This window comes from Vombatus ursinus, unplaced genomic scaffold (genome assembly GCF_900497805.2).
Source record: "Vombatus ursinus unplaced genomic scaffold, bare-nosed wombat genome assembly UNPS02015012.1, whole genome shotgun sequence".
Taxonomy (NCBI): domain Eukaryota; kingdom Metazoa; phylum Chordata; class Mammalia; order Diprotodontia; family Vombatidae; genus Vombatus; species Vombatus ursinus.
This window is the reverse complement of record NW_020954790.1, coordinates 1,356,919-1,374,843: the sequence shown is the minus strand read 5'-3', so window position 1 is coordinate 1,374,843 and position 17,925 is coordinate 1,356,919. Positions and strand designations below refer to the sequence as shown.

Genomic DNA, 17,925 nt, shown 5'->3' with positions numbered 1-17,925 from the left:
GGGAAGACAGCAGTCAGGGAGGAGGGTTTGGGGGAAAGATAAATGAGTTGTTTTGGATACGCTGTTTGTCTACTAGACATCCAGTTTGAGATATCTGAGAGGTAAATGGAGACGTGAGACTGGAGGTCAGCAGAGAGGTGGGGCAAGAAAGATTTGAGAATCAGCTGACAGTAACCAAATCCATGGCAGCTGATGAGATCACTACAGTGAAGTGGGTTAGAGGGAGAAGAGCAGAAGGCCCATGAGGGACACCCATGGTTAAAGTGCCTGGTCTGGAGGAGGGCCCAGCAAAGAAAGAGGAAAAAATTGTCAGAGAGGTTGGAAGAAAAGCAAGAAAGAAGGGTTCCCCCAAAAACCTAGATGAAAGAGAGGCTCAAGGAGGAGGGAGCGATCACCAGTGTCAGAGGCTGCAGAAAGGTCAAGGAGAATGAGGGAATGAGGACTGAGAAAAGGTCAATGGACTGTGTGCGTATGTTTTGCCTCCCCCCATAGAACATAACCTCCTTGAAGCCAGGGCTGCCTCACTCATTCCTTTATATGCCCACGAATAATATTTAAGAAGGATAAACATGAGGTCTTGCCCTCGGGTTCAATTAAAGGCCCTCATGGGATCCCAACAAGATAGACAGAGTTGAGGAGGCTGTCCTCCCTGTCAGCCTCTGTCCTGGTCAGACCTCATGGGAGGACCGTGGTCAGTTGTAGGCAGCCTGGTTAAAGAAAGCTGTGTCCACAGTGGGCAGCCACGATGGGGAAGGGCACAGAGAAGGCATAGGCAGGGACACAAGGGCCATTGTCTTCAAGCATTCCCAGAATTTCCCATTTAGAAGAGGTCTCAGCAGCCACAGAAAAACTTTTAACTCTTGACGGTATACCTGCAAGGTGTCACCCAGCCTCTCCCACAGAACTTCCAAAGCCTAGGCCAGAACCTCTGTGGGCTGCTGTGCCCTCGGACAAGCAGAATGCTCTGTTGCCCCCTTGCCTTCCTGGCCCCAGCTCATCTGTCCTGCCTAAGCCCAGAGCGATGACGATCCCATTCACCAGCACAGACAGGTCGCCCTGAGGGACCACCTGGTATTCCCTGCATGTAACTCTGAGGACGCTGCTAGGTCGAGGGGGCGACTCTTATTTGGGCTCCACAGGCAGCTTTGTAGAATTCAGAGTCCTGGGCATAGAGCTGGTGAGACCTGATTCAAATCCAGCCCCACCCCTCTTCAAGCCTCAGTTGCTTCACCTGTAAAATGGAGCTTCTACAGGAAGGCTGAAGCCTCAAAGCTTGTCAACTGTCTCCTGTTATTGTTGTTGTGAAGGAGCAATGGGGGCAAGGTGAGGAGGCTCAGTGGATGCTGCTGGGGTACGGGTGGTACTGGGACAGACTTCCACACATGGGCAAAGGTGTGGTGGTGGGAGATGACATGCCAAGTATGCCAGTGTGGCTGGAACCCACTTGGGACGGGCTTTCATGCCTGCGCTGATCTGAGGAAGGGCATGGTGGGAAGAGGACAGAACCCACAGGCTGGAAGGACACACAGGGAAAGACTGGTCGTGGTCCAACACTGTCTGTGATGGCAAAAACAAAGTTATCTCCAACTGGGAACAGGCGGCAGAGGGGCGGGAAGGGATGGTCTGGAGGCACAGGGGACCCAAGGATGGACAGAGGCCTGCCTGCACCCCACTTATGGGGTGGGGGTGCTGCACATCTGGGGGGCCAAGTCCTGAAATGTCTGAGCAGTGAGTGACAAATGCAGGAACGAACGGCAACCAGCCCACCCCTAAAGTGTGTAACCGTTTAATCCATTCAGAAAGAGTTAACAAAATAAAAAGGACAGTCCGTGAGAAGCTTCTCTGTGTTTGGAAATCCTCATGGCCCAGGAGCTGCGGCTGTGGCCCATGCCAGGGGGTCTGCTCATTTCTGATTGGGGAATCCCTCTTCCGTCTGGCCCAGCCCCCAGGTAACGCCATGGGTGGCTCCGTAAGTAAGGCTCCCCCCCTCAGTGGAACACAGCACTTGTTGGAGGTGATCGGAGCCTGCGCTGCAGCCTGGGCGCGTCTCATTTGGGGAGCCTGAAGCAAGAGCACGCGCCGTCCCTGTCACACACGCACAGCTTCTTTCCCTCCTTCCCTTGCTTGACCTCAGAGACGCATGTTGGCCGGGCATCGTGGAGAGCAGGCCAGGCTCTGAGATCTCGGGCTGTGGCCACGGGGACTGTTTCTGAGGTGGGTGGGCATGGGGAAAGAGCAGGCACACACCACCTGTGGGCTCTGGCCTGCCAACGTCCCCGGGGCGACGCCGAGTCTCAAGGGAGCCGGCAGCGAGCTGCGGCTCAGCCTCCAAGGAGAGAGAGGAAAGGCACTTTCCTGAGCTCAGGCCCAGGAAGGGTGAGCCTCCAGCGATCCCACTCAGAGCTCCCAGAGGCCTGGGTTTTCCCTTTTTTTCCTTCCTTTACATCTACTCCCTGGCTCCGGTGCAGCCAGGCCATGGTAGCTTTATCATTATTAGAATGCTATCGAACTTTGGTAGGAGCAGAGCGTGGGCTGGTGCCAGGGCCAGTGCCAGTGCCAGAGCCAGCCAAGACCAGAGCCTGCTGGAGGCGAGGGAGCAGGGCAGGGGTCGAGCATGATGGAAAATGTTCTTCATTCATCGCACGCGTTTATCTCCGTGGCAGCCACACCAAGGTAAGCGGGGAAGGTGGGTGAGCAGATGAGCTCAGGCCCTGCGTGGCACACCCCCCCTTCCTGGGGTCCTTCCCAAGGACCGGGTCTGCAGCGAGGTCTGGGTGAAAGGCACGGCTGGCTCTTGGTCCAGCCAGGGCCCAGCCAGGACCCTGGGCTGGCCAGTAAAAGGGTCCCACGAGGACCCCCGGCCAGAAGCATCAAGTTTCAAAGTACTTGTAAATGGCCGTCACGTACTGCATGACGCTCTGCCAGTCTGGACGCTCCGTCCGCACCATCTCACAGATATTCTGCCACAGAAGAGAAAGACGCGTCAGCAGGATTCACGGCCAGCCCAGCGTGGCCACTGTGACTGGGGCTGCTCCCAGAGCATGCCTCCAAGAGAGGCCTGGGCCAGGGAGGATGGCCAGGACAGCTCTAAAAAAAGGTGGCAGGAAGACCACCCGAGGGAAGGAAGCGCTAAGCTCCTTGGGGCCACAGCTGATCTGCAGGATAGAGGTCTGGGGTCATGGGCTAGTGAGGGCACCCAGAGAAATCGCGAATACATGGCCGGCAAGGTCGGGGATGGGGCCCGGGAAGGGGGGGCAGTTCTCTCAGCTGCTGTCCACGTTTCAGAGGTTCCCAGAACCACCTCTATTGTGAACCAAGACAATGGCTGGGCTGAACCCTAGCAAGAGAAAAGTCTATTTTTAAATCAGGGCCTAAACTGTATGGAAATGCTGCCCACTCCCTTGGAGACGTCTTCCTTTAATTGCTGGAAACAGGAGCTCTGACCCTCCGGGGGGCTCCCACCTGGGGGCTCCGGCTGGCCCCCCACGCACTTACCAGGGTGGATTTAATGCCAACGCTTTCTGCTGCCTGGAAGGCCAGGGAGAAATTCCTTCTCTGTAAATGAAACCAAACCTGGTCAACCAAAGGAGGGGAAACAGTAGGGGGCAGGGGGGAGAGCCGCCGGGATAAGGGGGCAGGATCCCGATTGCCACTGGAGCACCAGACCCCCCCTCTCTGCCCCCACCCGGGAAAACCCAGAGATGGGGGGCGAGGCTAAGGTGAGCCTGGGGCAGGATCCCGGGGGGGGAACTCCCTCCAGCGGGTCCAAGCCTCTGGGCCCTTCCTGCCATACCTTGTCTTGGCTGGTGAGCTCTTGATAGGGGATGTGGGCGGGCAGGTAGGTGTGCAGGAGGGCACAGAAGGCCAGGCCATCATTCCAGCTGCTGCTGAAGTTGGTGATGTCGATGTTCTAGGGAGAGATGCAGGCAGAGGTGTTCAGAGACACAGGCCCGAGCGCGGATGCTAGCCAGGTCTCAGCCCCTTCCCTGGGCTCAGAGCTGGGGCTCCTGGACACTGCAGAAGGCCTAGACGGCTGCCCACAGGAGGGCGCCTGCTTGGAAGGTCACTGCCTCGACCTCCCCGTCCTCCCCCACCCAGCCACCCCAGGAGGGTGCATGCGCCAAAATCAGAGTCTCAAGGTCCGCAGAAGACCCCAAACTCCTCTCCCTCAAGTCTAAATATTTCCCACACAACCACAAGAGTTAAAGACCAGGCTTGAGGGATTCTGGTCAGGAAGGGAACGCAGAACAATCTGGATGTGGCCAGTAGGCAGTTGTTGCCTCCTGCAGGCTACCTGTCCCATTCGTGGACGGCCTCCTGGTCCTGCCCGTGGGGGCCCAGCAGCAGGGGGGCCCTCTGGGATGACAGTCCTTCAGCTGCCCCCTGAGCCCCGCCATTCTGATGCCTCCAGGCCCTTCCTGTCCTGGCCACCCTCCCGGGGTTCTCTCTAGCTGGACTGACACCCTTGCTACCCTGTGGTAGCCAGAATCAGGGAGCTCTGCCCCTGGCCTAAGGAAGACCGAGGTCATGAGCCTGTGGGCCACTGGGCCTCCCAGATATTTTTTTCAGACACTGCTGTATAATCAGGACTCCCCACCACGCTGCGCCTGTAAAATGGCCCTTTTAAATCAAGGTCTCAGAAGACAGATGAGACTTAGGAGCCTGAGATGCCTTGTCAAAGAAATGGGGCAGGAGGGGGCAGGGAGGAGACTGGCATCGAGTCTGATGCCACTGTCACGCAGGGACGGCAGCTTCTCTCATCCTGCTGGATGGAGAAGACTTTCCCACTCCTCCCTCTGGAGGAGCTGGTTTTGATCGGCGCCATCTGCAGAGCCAACACTTGTCCCAAGCCCCTGGCGGATGGCCCGGCTGGCCCCTCCTCGGGACCTCCTACCAAGCTGACCCTGAAGCATTAATGACTGTTCTTCTGAATCCACCCAATAACTCTGGGATCACGTCGTCTTTCTCTATCTTCTCCATGAGATCACACTGACCAAACGCTTTGCTAAAACCCAAATCAACTCTCCACAGCATTCTCTTCCATCCATCACTTCGACAGCCCTGTCAAGAAAGCATGAAGGAGGGGCAGCTAGGTGGCGCAGTGGATAGAGCACCGGCCCTGGATTCAGGAGGACCTGAGTTCAAATCTGGCCTCAGACGCTTGACACTTACTAGCTGTGTGACCCTGGGCAAGTCACTTAACCCCATTGCTCAGCCAAAAAAAAAAAAAAAAAAAAAAAAAAGGAAAGCATGAAAGCCAGTCTGGGGTGACCTCCTGGCTCCTTGGAGTTGCCTCTGCCTGTTCCCAATCTTGGCATGCCTCTCCTTTTTTCCACGATCTTTCGGGTACCGCTGATGGGGGCTCAGCCATTCTCTTGGCCACTGCCAGGGCAGATGGCACACATGTGAAAGCTGTCCTCCACCTGCAGCACGAGGGCTAATGGGTCTCCCATACCCGAAGGGCCACCTTCATCAGCTCATTCCCAGGTGCCAGGCCTTCGTTCCCCCTTCCCGGGGTTGCAGAGGGCAGAACCAGGGCCCCTTGAGGGAAGGTGCCGGCCGGCCTCACCCGGCCCTCAGGTGTCCTGCTGTGCCCAGCCGCACAGGTCAGTCTGCCTCAGCCAGCACGTCATCAGCCTCTGAGACGGCACTCCATAAGTGCCCCCGAACACGATGTCTGGTCCCAGCCACAACCACAGAGGGCACTCCTGGCCAGCCTCGCCCAAAGGCCTCTGGGGTCTCTCTTCCCAAAGCTGGCATCTCCAATGGCTTAACACAAATTATCTCACTTGAGCTCCCCCCAACTCCCCCAGGGAGGTGTCATCACTACCCTCTTTCCACAGATGGGAAAATCAAGACTCCAAGAGGCAAACTTGCTGCCTCGGGCCTCTGTCATCCTCACCAGTATCACGTCCCTCTCTCCATTAGAGCAGAAACTCCTCAAGCACAGGGAAAATGTGGCAGCTAAGGGGCTGCGAGTTCCAAGCAGTCCCAGAGACTTCCTAGATGGGTGACCCTGGGCAGGTCACTGAGCCTCAGTCCCCTCATCAGTAAAATGAGGATAAAAACAGCGCCCACCCAGGGTTGAATGAGGCGCTCACGGGAAAGCCCTCAGCCCAGTGACTTTCTCCAAGGCTCAGCCGCCAGAAGCTGGCTCTGATTTCGAAGAGGCCGGGCGGGCTGGCAGCTCTCATGGCAGCCCTGTGCCCCAGGCCTCACGCCAGCCCCCCTCCCCGGCTCCATCGCAAAGGAGAAAGGTGCAGCCTCAAGACGGGCCTCTCTCCCACCAGGACATTTCTTGTGCTGTTGCAGGGACAGCCAAAGGCAGAATCGGCAGGGAGCTGCCCCTGGGAACAAACAGGGACTCCTGGCGCAGAAGGTCAACCCCATTTCTGGGGAAAACAATTCTCTATTTCCTGCCCCAGTCAGCCTGCTGTGTGCAGCCCCCTGCCAGCCGGCCCCAAGGCCCCTGGCTCGGGAAGCGGGAAGCCTACGTGCTCAGACGCACAGTGCCTTTGGCCCGCCCTGGAGGAAGCCGCTTCCCTCCCCCCACCTGCCTAGCCTGGAGGAACCCCACTGGCTGAAAATCCAGGGCCCAAACACCTAGAGGAAGCCACTCTTGCCCACCCCCAGATGGGTCCTCCTGGAGAAGCGTGAGTCTGGCCCTGGCTCTGGCTCACTGCAGGGAGGCCAAGTGGGACAGCTGCTTCGCTGGGCCGAGGGTAAAGGGCCTGGCCTCTCCCTCGCCCAGCAAGTTCTGGGCCACAAAAACAGGCCTGAGCGCCCAAGAACGACCAGCACCTCCTGGGTCCACAGCATGGTGGACCGATGAGCGGGGAGGGAGTCTGTTCACAGACACAATTAACCCGCAAACCCCGCAGCAAGGACCAGCAGAGAAAAGAAAGGCATCTGCTCGGGGCGAAGGCAACCGGGAGGCATGACCCCAGCCCCTGGACACCCAGCCGGCACTGGAACAGGTTCCGGCAGCAGCGGAGGGGGCCCACCAGGCCTCCTTTCTGGGGGGATGGTGGAGGGCGGCCAGACCCCGCCCCCTAAGAGGGCAGCCAACCCTTCCCTCTCTCAATCGCCTCCAATTTATCCCACATGCTGCGGATTGTGACCACGCCTAACTGATCGGTCCTTCTTGTCAGCCTCCGTCCTAAGCTCATGCGTGGCCACGCTGCACACTCCCATAACCCCTTCCTGCCAGAATGTCACAAGGCCCCATCATCGCAGGGAAAAGGGCTCTGCGTGGTGGACAGATGAGGTCATGAAGGTCACACCCAGGTAGCACGTGTGGACCTGGGGATCTGCCAGCTAGGGCCAAACCCTAAGTGACCAAATAGCGGACCCCAAAGAAAAGGCCGAGGCCACCGGGGCCCCCAGCTCCATTTCCCACAGCACCTCCCGGGCCTCCTGACAAATGGGGCCCTTCCCATCGCCTGCCAAGGGGCCTGCTGGGGTGTGCTAAGGGACAGGTGCTTCGCCTGCTGTGCCCGTCATTGTTCTGGGGGCCACGTCCCCCCGGCCCACTTTGGGAGTCCCTCACTTGAGGCGTGGTCTCCTCCTCATTAATTTACCAATACCACCCCCTCCCACCAGTCTACAGACCCCGTTTCGTAGCCCCTGTCATTCCTGTGCCCGCCACTACAGATGGGGCTCTTGGGTCCCTGTATTTATCGTGTGCGTGGGGCATGGCACAGAGCCAGGTTCTCAAAAGAAGATGGGAAAGCCAGCCACCTAACGTCTCCTTGACTGAAGTTTGCTGAGGACAATTAAACGCCCCCCCATTCCCCACTCCGGACCTCCCAGCACCAACTCTTTAAACAGCAACTCGACACAGCTCTATTCAAAGAAACCCCGTTTTCCTGGACGAAACGTACGAAACGTCAAAGGTGGTGACTCCCATTCCCACTGACACCCCTCCGCCCAACGGGGTCGGAACAGCGCGATTCAGGCATGAAGGCCGCTACAACAAAAATGGCGTCTTCCATCTACTCTCTAGGGCCTGAAGAGGAAACACCAAGATAATGGAAGTCAGGATCCTGGACCTCACAGAAGAGAGAGGGAACCTCCATGTCTCGTCCCCCCACCCCCATCCCACGGCCAGCTTCTCTTCCCCTGAAGCCAAAGGGCGCCCCAGGGCACAGAGCACTGGGCCCAGAGCCGGTGAGCCCTGAGGTGAAATCCAGCTTCAGACACTGACTAGCCAGGGAACCCTGAGCAGGTCACTCAGCCACTGCCTGCCTCAGTTTCCTCAACTGTACAACGGGTATTCCTAACAGCACCTGCCCCCCAGGGTTGTCGTGCCCTGCACACAGTAGGTGCTCTATAAATGCTTATTTCTTTCCCTTTACATTCAGCTGGGCTTTCCTGAGGAGAGTCAATCAATCATCTAGGTCAACCCTGTAAGGAAGGAGACCCCTCGGCCAAAGGCCACCAAGGCCCTCCCCCTCGGGCAGACAGTCACTGGAGCTCCAGGAGTAAATCAGGAGCAGGGGGAAGCCAGGGAGGGAAAACCAGCTTACACCCAATGAGACTAACTCCGCCCCTACCTGAGGCACTCCGTGGGCACAGACAGGGCAGCCCAGGCAGCCACCCCCAAAGGCCTGACTCCAGGGGTAGATGGGGCAGAACACAGACTGAAGCACCCGTCTTTCCCCAGTCGAGGGCCCTCTGATTTCATATCCGCTATGCCTCACCACAGGAGCAGGGATTTGAATCTAGATCTCTGAGAAGAAAGATGGGACTGGAAGGAAGAAGGTGTCAGAGGGAGAGGGAGAGAGCAGCTCACAAATGCTCAACTCACAGGAGGCACTGAAGGGTACACCCAGCCCCGAGGGAAGGTAACAAATGCCAGTATTAAATAAATTATATGGAATAAAAGGCAGAGGGAGAGTCCAACACCAAACTCCTTTGATGGTGCTGATACCTAAACCAGGAAGAGCCAAAACAGACATATTTCCCGGATGCAAGCCGATGCAAAAATCCTGAATAAAATACTAGGCAGGAGATAACTGCAATACATCACAAAGATCATCCTCTGACCAGCTGGGATTTATACCAGGAATGCGGGGCCAGCTCAGTATTGGGAAAACTATCAACGTGATTGACCACATCAACAGCAAAACCAGCAGAGATCAGACGATTATCTCAATAGATACAAAAAAGCTTTTGACAAAATACAGCACCCTCTCCCATTAAAAATACTAGAGAACGTAGGAATGAAGGGAGTGTTCCTTAAAATCATAAGAAGCATCTACCTAAAGCCATCAGTAGGCGTTATCTATAACAGGGAAAAGCAAAAAGCCTTCAAGCAAGGATGCTCATTTTCACCAACATTATCCAACACTGTTATAAAAACGCTAACAATATCAATAAAAAAAGAAAAAGGAATGGAAGGAATCAAAATGGAAAATGAGGATATAAAACTATCTTTTTGCAGATGATATGAAGATATATTTGGAAAATCCTAGAGATTCAACTTTGAAACATTAATAATTTTAGCAAAGTATCAGGATATAAAATAAACCCGCATAAACGATCAAGATTTCTATATATCACCAACAAAACCCTAGAAGAAGAGCGAGTAAGAGATATTTCATTTAAAATAACTGTAGACAATATAAAATACCTGGGATTTTGCCTGCCAGGACAAATCCAAGAATTAATAATTATAATTATAACATACTTATAAAACACTTTTTATACACATAAAGTTAGATTTAAATTATTAGAGAAATATTAATTGTTCATGGGTGGGCTGAGCCAATATAATAAAAATAACAATTCTACCAAAACTAATCTATTTATTCAGTGCCATCCCAATTAAAATATCAAAAACCTTTTTCACTGAGCTAGAAAAAGTAACAAAATTCATTTAGAAAAAGAAAAGGTCAAGAATATCAAAGGAATTAATGAAAAAAACAAAATATAAAGGAAAGAGGTTTAGCAGTACCAGATTTTAAATTACATTATAAGGCAGTATTTTCAAAACTATCTGGTACTGGCTAAGAAACAAAAAGGTAGATCAGTGGAACAGAGTACTCATACAATACACAGTAATAAATGATTATAATAACCTTGTGTTTGACAAATGTAGATTTAAGCTTTCAGGATAAGAATTCACTATTTAGTAAAAATTATTAGGAAAACTAGAAAGCAGTTTGGCAGAAACTAAGTATATAGGCCAGTATCTTACACAGTTTACCAAGATAAGGTCAAAATGGATACATGACCTAGACATAAAGGGAAATATAATAAATAATTAGGAGAACGTGGAACCTATTGCCTATCAGACTTATGGATAGGAGAAGAATTTATTAATAAACAAGAGAGATAATAGTATGAGATTTAAAATGGATAATTTTGATCACGTTAAAATTAAAAGTTTGTAAATAAAACAAATTGTGGCCAAGATCAGAAGGAAAGAAAACTGGGGCAGGAGGGAGGAGGGGGAGAAGGATTTTATAGCTAGATTCTCGGATAAAGGCCTCATATCTCAAATATATAGAGAACTGAGTCAAATCTCTAAATATATGAGTCATTCTCCAGTTGATGAATGGTCAAAGGATATGAACACGCAATTTTTGGAAGAAAAAAAGCTCTCTACAGTCATGAAAAAATGCTCTAAATCACTGATTAGAGAAATGCAAATTAAATGAACTCTGAGGTACCACCTCACACCTATCACATTTGATAGAAGGAGAAAATGACAAATGCCCGAGAGGATGTGGAAAAAATGAGACACTAATACACTGTCGGTGGAGTTGTGAACTGATTCAACCATTTTGGAGAACAATCTGGAATTATGACAAAAAAGTTTTAAGACTGTGTATACCCTTTGACCCAGCAATACCACTATTAGGTCTATTTCCCAAGGTGATCAGAGAAAAAGGAAAAGAACCTATGTATGTATTTTTTTTTTTTTTGGCCAGGCAATGGGGTTAAGTGGCTTGCCCTGGGTCACATAGCTAATAAGTGTCCAGTGTCTGAGGCCACATGTGAACTCAGGTCCTCCTGACTTCAGGGCTGGTGCTCTATCCAGAACCTATATATTCTAAAACATTTAGAGCAGCTCTCTTTGTCAAGGCGAGGCCCATCAATTGGGGAACGGCTGACGCGGTCCACGACTGTGATGGAACTCTACTGCGTTGTAAGGAATGACTAGTGGGGTGGTTTCAGAAAAACGATGGAAAGACTTGCATGACGTCACAAAGAGTGAAACGAGCAGAAACGAAAAATAAACAAACACTTGAAAAAAGGGCCCCAGTCAGAGCCCCCTGATGGCACCCACGCATCCCCGGAGACTTCTCTCTGGTTGGCCTCCTGGACATGCCCCAGGAGGACATGTTCCTCTGTTGGAGGAACCGCCCGTCTTCCTCCAAGTTACTCCATTCTGAAAACAATGTGTTGTTTCTCCTTCCCTCCACTCTGGCAGCCACCCCTTCAGACACCCACGTTACCTCCCAGTCGGTCCCGCCACCATCTTCAGAACAAAGTGATTTTCATAAAGCCCACGGCAGACTCCCCCTGCTGCCTCTGGGATCAAATTAATTTTTCTAATTTAATTTAATTTTCAGTTTTAAATTCCCTCCCTCTTCTCTCCACACCCCTCCCCCATCGTGAAGGCAAGTCACACAAAAGAGATTCCTGCACTGTCCATGTCCAAAGAAAAGTAAGTGAGGAGAATGTGTTTCTCCCCCTCTTGAGGAGGGCAGGAGGCTCCATCCTGAGTCCTCTGGAATTGTGGTGGGGGGGTGAGTGTTCTTAAGTCCTCCACGAGCCACTGTCGTTCCAACGTGGCTGGCTCTCCTAGCTCTGACCCTCCTCCCCCGCCCCTGCCCCCGCGTACCACGTGGTTGTATTCCATCACCTTCATAAACCAGAACCTGTTTCGCTTCCCCTTGGAGTCTTTCACAAACGGCACAGTCCAGTCAGCCCGGCCATCCTGCTGCTTCTGCCTCTCCACATCTCTTCTTTCCTTCAAGACTCAGTCAAACACAGCCTGCTCAAGGATGCCCTTCCCCAAGCTGCTGGTGCCCTTGCCACCACATCTGCCTCTGTAAGCGCTCTGAGGTCAGGGGCTGTCTCTGTATCTCCAGCACCTACTGGTTGGTCAGAAGCTCATGACTCACAATAAGGCCAGAGAGGGCATGGGGAGGGTTCCAATGAGGATCGGTCAAGGCTGGGTTGGTCATGAGTGGTAGAAAGGCCAGAGGTGTGAGTCCAAGCCTTCTAAGGCTCACTTTCAGCCCCAGAATCTTTCCAAGGCCAAAGGGACCACCTCAAGTGCAATCCAAGGGTTTGGGAGGATGAGAGAACTCACTGACCTGTCCCCAACAAAGGCTGTGCGAAGATTCCCAATCTAAGCTGACAAGTGAAGTTGGCGACGCTGGGTACAAGGCTGGGGGCCCAAAGCCCAGAGGGGTCAGGAAGCCCCAGGTGTGACCGAGACCAAAAGTCTAGAACGTTCTGTGGGCTCTCAAGTCCATCCCTTCCCCTCCTTCTCAGAGTCTCTGGGCACTGCTTATACACCAACAACTGCCCTCCTGCCCGGGTCTATCCCCTCTCCTGGAGTAAGCAATGAGTTACACAAAGAGCCCGAGGGCTGGGCACGGCCTCAGCTATGCCCTTGACGCCAGCTCATAGGCACGGGTGTGTGCTGGGGGTAGGGAGTAAGATGAAAGGTTCAGGATACAAAATTAACCCACCAAAACCAAGCACACATCTACAGAGCAATCCAAAAACATGTACAGCCCTATCTGAAACGTGTTGAGAAACTGGGGGGTCCGTCGATCAGAGCACATCAAAATCAGAACAGATCAAACAGCAAAATGGTCCCCAAACAAACAAGGCACAACTTAAACTACTACAGGGATATTCAGTGCTCATGGTTGGACTGTGCTAATAGCATAAAGGATAAAATCCTGAAGATACTCTACAGATTTGGTGCTTTAACAAACTAATAGAACCAGACCAAACATTAAAAAAATTCATTTGAAAAAACAAAAGACCTGGAATCAAGGGAAAAAAAATGAAAAAAGATAACAGTTAGAAGAGGGAACAGCATTTCCAGACTTCAACTACCATACCAAGCCACAAGCATCACAATCACAGGTCCATGGAACAGACTAGAAAAGGGCGAATCAGAAATAGCACAACTCAGCTTGCCTGTGTTTGATAAAACTAAAAACATCAATTACCTTGGAAAAAATTCCCTTGTTTGCTAAGAACTGCTGGGAAAACCTGAAAGTAGACAGGCAGGAATCAGGCCTGGACCAGCATCTTACACCTTATTCCAAAGACATCCACCTGTAAACAGAGAGGTGCAGAGCAGCGCGCTTCTGCAGCTACGAACCAAGGAGGAATTCTTAACCAAATAACCAGGAAAACGGCAATTACAGACACAGAATCAATCCCCGCTGCACCCAGTATCTCTGATAATGGCTTGATGACCAGGAACGCTGCAGTTTCCCTGATTCACAAAGGCTGGTCGAAGGACACAAACGACCATTTCTCAAGAACTGCAAACTGCTAACAACTGGATGGGAGAATGCTCTGACTCTCCGGGAGAACCGCAAACCAAAACGCCGCCACGTCGAACTGTCTGCTGGTGAAGGGGACCAGAGAGGGCGTGGCCCGATGCTCTGACCAGACAAAGAGCCCCGATGAAAAACGCTCTCCCTGTATAGAGAGGGAGCGGATGGACCCTGAGGGAACAGAAGCAGACTTCTCAAACTTCGGTTTTTCTCGATTTTTTTGGTTTTCTTTTGCAATGCAGCTAACGTGGAACTATGTTTTTCATGATTTCACATGTAAAACGGATATCTTGCTTTCTCAAGAGGTGGGGGAGGGGCAAGAGGGAAGGAGAGAATCCGGGAACTGAACATGAATATTAAAAATACTTAGAAATATTTACAAACAAAAAAATAAATAAAAATAAAAAGGGGGCAGCTGGGTGGCACAGTGGATAGAGCACTAGCCCTGAAGTCAGGAGGACCTGAGTTCAAATCCAGCCTCAGACCAAACACTTGACACTTACTAGATGTGTGACCCTGGGCAAGTCACTTAACCCCAATTGCCTAAAAAAAAAAACAAAAAACAAACAAAAAAAGAGAAATATTTAACAAAATAAAAATGTGTAAAGAAAAAAAAGAAAGATAAGCAAACTCCTATTAATGGATGATCAGGACTTGGGGAACTGGCTTTGGGAAATTATCAATCAGTTGACAGGCATGTCAGAGGCCGTGCGTGTTGGGATAAAAGAAAACCCACAGTCCCTGCTCTAAAGGGCTGACGCTCTAATAGGGAGACAGCCCATGCACGAAGGGGCGCACAGGGACTATGAAAAGAAATAACTCACGTGTGCAGACCCCTTCACACTGGACTCTACTACTAGGCCCACACCCCAAGGTGGTGAAGGAATAAGCAAAGTGTTGGTTCAAAGCTTTCTGTTTGCCAAGCACTGGGGCTATGAACAGAACAGTCAGACAGCCCCAGCTCCCAGTGAGCTCCCGTTCTGATGGGGAGATGCAGCCACAAGTCAGGGGAAAAGGTCCCCTGGGCCTCGCGGAGCAGTGGTCAAGCGGCTGGCGAGGCTTCTTCCTAAGGTCATCTCCACTGATAAAACCCCATCAGTATTAAGGGTGCTGGTGACGAGGCCCTTTTGAGTCCTGCAGCCCCTGCAGCAGCGGTCAGTACCCAGGACGCCTCCCCAGAGGGCCTGCCTCCCAGGACGGTGGCTGAGGGCGCTGGCGGGAAGCCTGGCCATTCCCAAGGTTCCCGGGCTCAGGGTCCGAGTGGTCTGACTTGCTTGGCACAAGCCATCGCTTGTCTCCCCTCGGGGTGCCCCCCTGCGTGGATTAGTCCAGCTTGCCTGGCCTTCTCCACTCCGCGTGGAGGGGCTGCCGTGGACGACAGCTGGGCTGGACGCAGGGACGGTGGCCTGGCGGGGCTCCTGTGTCTGCTTGTCTGGACACAGCAGCTGAGGCAGGGCTTGAGCCAAAGGCCTGCAGACACAAACCATCAATGGCAGCAGGTTCTGAAGTGGGAAAGACCTCGACACAGAGGAGTCCCCCAACGGCGGGGACTCTCTAAGCAAACTCAGGGACAAGAACGAGACAGTGAGACCGCGCCAGACAAAGAAACGTGGGCTACAGATGTGTAAACCAGCCGAGTGCCCCGAGCAGGATTCGGGGGAAAGCCAGGCGGGCCCAAGGAGAGCAGGCGCTGCCAGCCGCCAGCCGCCAGCCGCCAGCCGCCAGCCGCCAGCTACCATCACACGCTCCTAGGGACGGTGAAGGCCCAGCTGCCCACCCCCCTCTCCAGGGCGCCATGAGCTTTGTTCCACTTTCCCTTGGTCTGTTTGGCGCCATCTTCTGGCCTGTCGAAGCATTTCTGGATCCTGACTTGTCAGCGTTAGCTCCCCTGAGAGTTCCTCATTCGCCAATCTGAGACGCAGCCTAGTATGTCTTCACCCAAGTCATGAACCGTGCACAGATCCCTCGGTCCTCTGCTGGAGACCTTACATGGATCCCACGGTCCTCCGCTGGAGATGACAGACAGATCCCTCGGTCCTCTGCTGAAGACCTCACACAGATCCAGGTCCCGTGCTCACATGGAGAGCCCCTTGATGGACGGTGTGAGCCACTGGCCCTCGCCTCACTTCGGCCAGGCTGCTGTCCGCTGTCCCCACACATCCCCCACAGCTGGGGTCTTGCTGTGCTCCGCTGACCGACCCCTCTGCTTTTCACCTGCTGACGGGCCCTGCTCAGACCCTTTTCCTCTTCATTTCCCTTCAGAGTCTAGACCTCTGGCTCCTCCCAAGGAATCGCATCATTACCGGATCTTTTTCACGGGGCAATTTAGCCCACACTCCTTATTATACAGACAAAGAAACAGGACCCCAGGAATTTGAGTGAGGGGCCTGACAACATCACACAGACAGTGAATGACAGCCAAACTTCAAGCGCATGTCTATGGACTCTCCTCCCCTGGATGCCTCCCCGGCCTCTCTTTCTCGCTCGATCGCTCCCTCCCTCCCCCACCCCCGACGTCTGTCTGTCTGTCTCATCCCTGTACCAGAGTAGCCACAGATAAATGCCAAGCCCCCTTGGGTTCAAACAATCAATTTCACGAATGAGGCAGGCCCAGCGACGAGAGGAGTTGCAGGAGCACGTGCTGGACACACCCAGAGATGCCCCCTGAGAAGAGCCTGGGTCCCCTGACAGCACGGTTTGTGTGGGCGGAAGGAGGGGTCTCTGGGCTCCTCAGCAGCACGGGGAGGGGGTCCGTCCTTTCAGGCTCCTCCCTCCTCCCACAGCCCATCCCAAACATATTCTCAAGGGAAGGGCCAGCATCTGCACCTGGAGACCCAGAAAGCTCCTTCCTGACTGGCAGGCAGATCTCGGCCCCGGCAGGGGAGCCAGGAGGGTCCGGTCCAAACCCCGGAGTAGTGAGGGGGCCTCACAGTCACCCAGGTGCAACACTCTGCCCAGCGCACCAGGCTGCTGCCAGGATCCCTGGGTGCCTGTCGGCCAGGGCCTGGAGAAGGTCTCATTAAGACCAACGGATCCCCCTCAGTGTGAGGGTAAAGGAGAGGGGGAGCACAGTTGAGACCTGGGCAGAGGCCAGGAGGGACGGTCAAGACACTGGACGACAGAACGGGGGGCTCCAGGATGAGCCAAAGCGAGCTGACCAAGGGGCACAGACAGCAAAAACCTACAGGGTCTGGCCAGCAGGGAGGAAGCCAAGGAAGCTCATAACTCGGGACCTGTGACTCACAAGAAACAAAAACGATGAGGGCCTCGAACGGCCAATTTCCCGTCCACTTCCTGCGCCATCAACGCCGGAAAAACGACTGCTCGCCACTGAGTCCTAGCCGCCCCCGTTGAGCCTGGCCACTGCTCTTCTGATGCCCAGCCCGGGTCCCTGCCCTCTCGCATCCAGCCCACATCTGAGGAAGGTCTCCTGCCTGGGAGCCCCCTCCCGTTTTCCTCATCTTCTTTCTCATGTTCAAAAACAAAACTACCCAGAAAGCAAACCAGCTCTAATTGGGACGAACCTTGGCCATAATTTAATACAAGAGACGATAATCAGTCACCTTTACAAATGACCTGCCTCTGCAGCAGTTAAAGAAGAAATCAAATTAACTTGTCCAATTAGGCCCCCTCGGGATGCAGTCAACAATACCGTGCCACAGGGTCTCAGAAACTGCTCATCTGCCACGGTGGGCCTGCGCGCTTGGTTGAAGCAGGCTTGGCACATGACGCCTGGCGGCCACGGAGGGGGTACAGAGCACAGGGGCCAGACGGCTGGATCCCTTCTCCAATACACCCTCCACAAGCTACTCCTCAACCGCTCAGGGAGGAGGGGGTTTAGTCTTTGCAGAGGAGAGGCCCCTCCCCACATGGGACCCCCATTCTCCCAGAAGCTCCCTGGAAGCCTGCCCTCCTCGGGTGCACTCGGGCCCAGGGCCCAGGCAAGCCTGGCAAGGGGCACTGCCAGGAGGCAGCCCCCATGCCAGCAAAAGCCCTAATCCTCCAACAGCCTCCCTGGGCTCTGGCCTGCTTCCTCAGGCTGAAGCTCTCACTGGAAACATGTGGAAACCCCAACGTGACCCACGGAGGCCGGGGAGTCTCTGCAGGCCACCTGCCCTGATGGACACCCCTGGCCAAGAGCTCTCTGCAGGGAGGGGACGTCTCAGGCCAGCATCACCCCGGATGAGTAAGGAATGCCTGGTGGGGAACAAGAGAAGGAGAGAGGGAGGGAGGGCGGGGGGACAGAGAGAGGGAAGGAAGGAGGAAGGGGGGGATGGAGAGAGGGAGGGAAGGAAGGAGGAAGGGGGAAGGGAGAGAGGGAGGGAGAGAGGGAAGAAGGGACAGAGAGAGGCAGGGAGAGAGGGAAGGGGGAAGGGGGGATGGA

At 53.6% G+C, this 17,925-nt stretch overlaps 1 protein-coding gene across 2 annotated transcripts in view; it reads right to left on the bottom strand.

The window, feature by feature from the left end:
- Positions 1 to 1,770: 1,770 nt before the first annotated feature.
- The window catches only part of SPECC1L (sperm antigen with calponin homology and coiled-coil domains 1 like), a 47,796-nt gene continuing 31,641 nt past the window's right edge, over positions 1,771 to 17,925 (bottom strand). The window contains exons 13-15 of one of the 2 annotated variants that reach the window (XM_027845620.1): positions 3,794 to 3,910; positions 3,496 to 3,555; positions 1,771 to 2,960 (exon numbers count right to left, since the gene is read on the bottom strand). In XM_027845620.1, coding sequence (XP_027701421.1) covers positions 2,871 to 2,960; positions 3,496 to 3,555; positions 3,794 to 3,910 — 267 coding nt within the window. In that variant the 3' untranslated portion in view covers positions 1,771 to 2,870. The remainder of the gene's footprint in view (positions 2,961 to 3,495; positions 3,556 to 3,793; positions 3,911 to 17,925) is intronic. The other variant, XM_027845619.1, reaches the window with a different exon arrangement.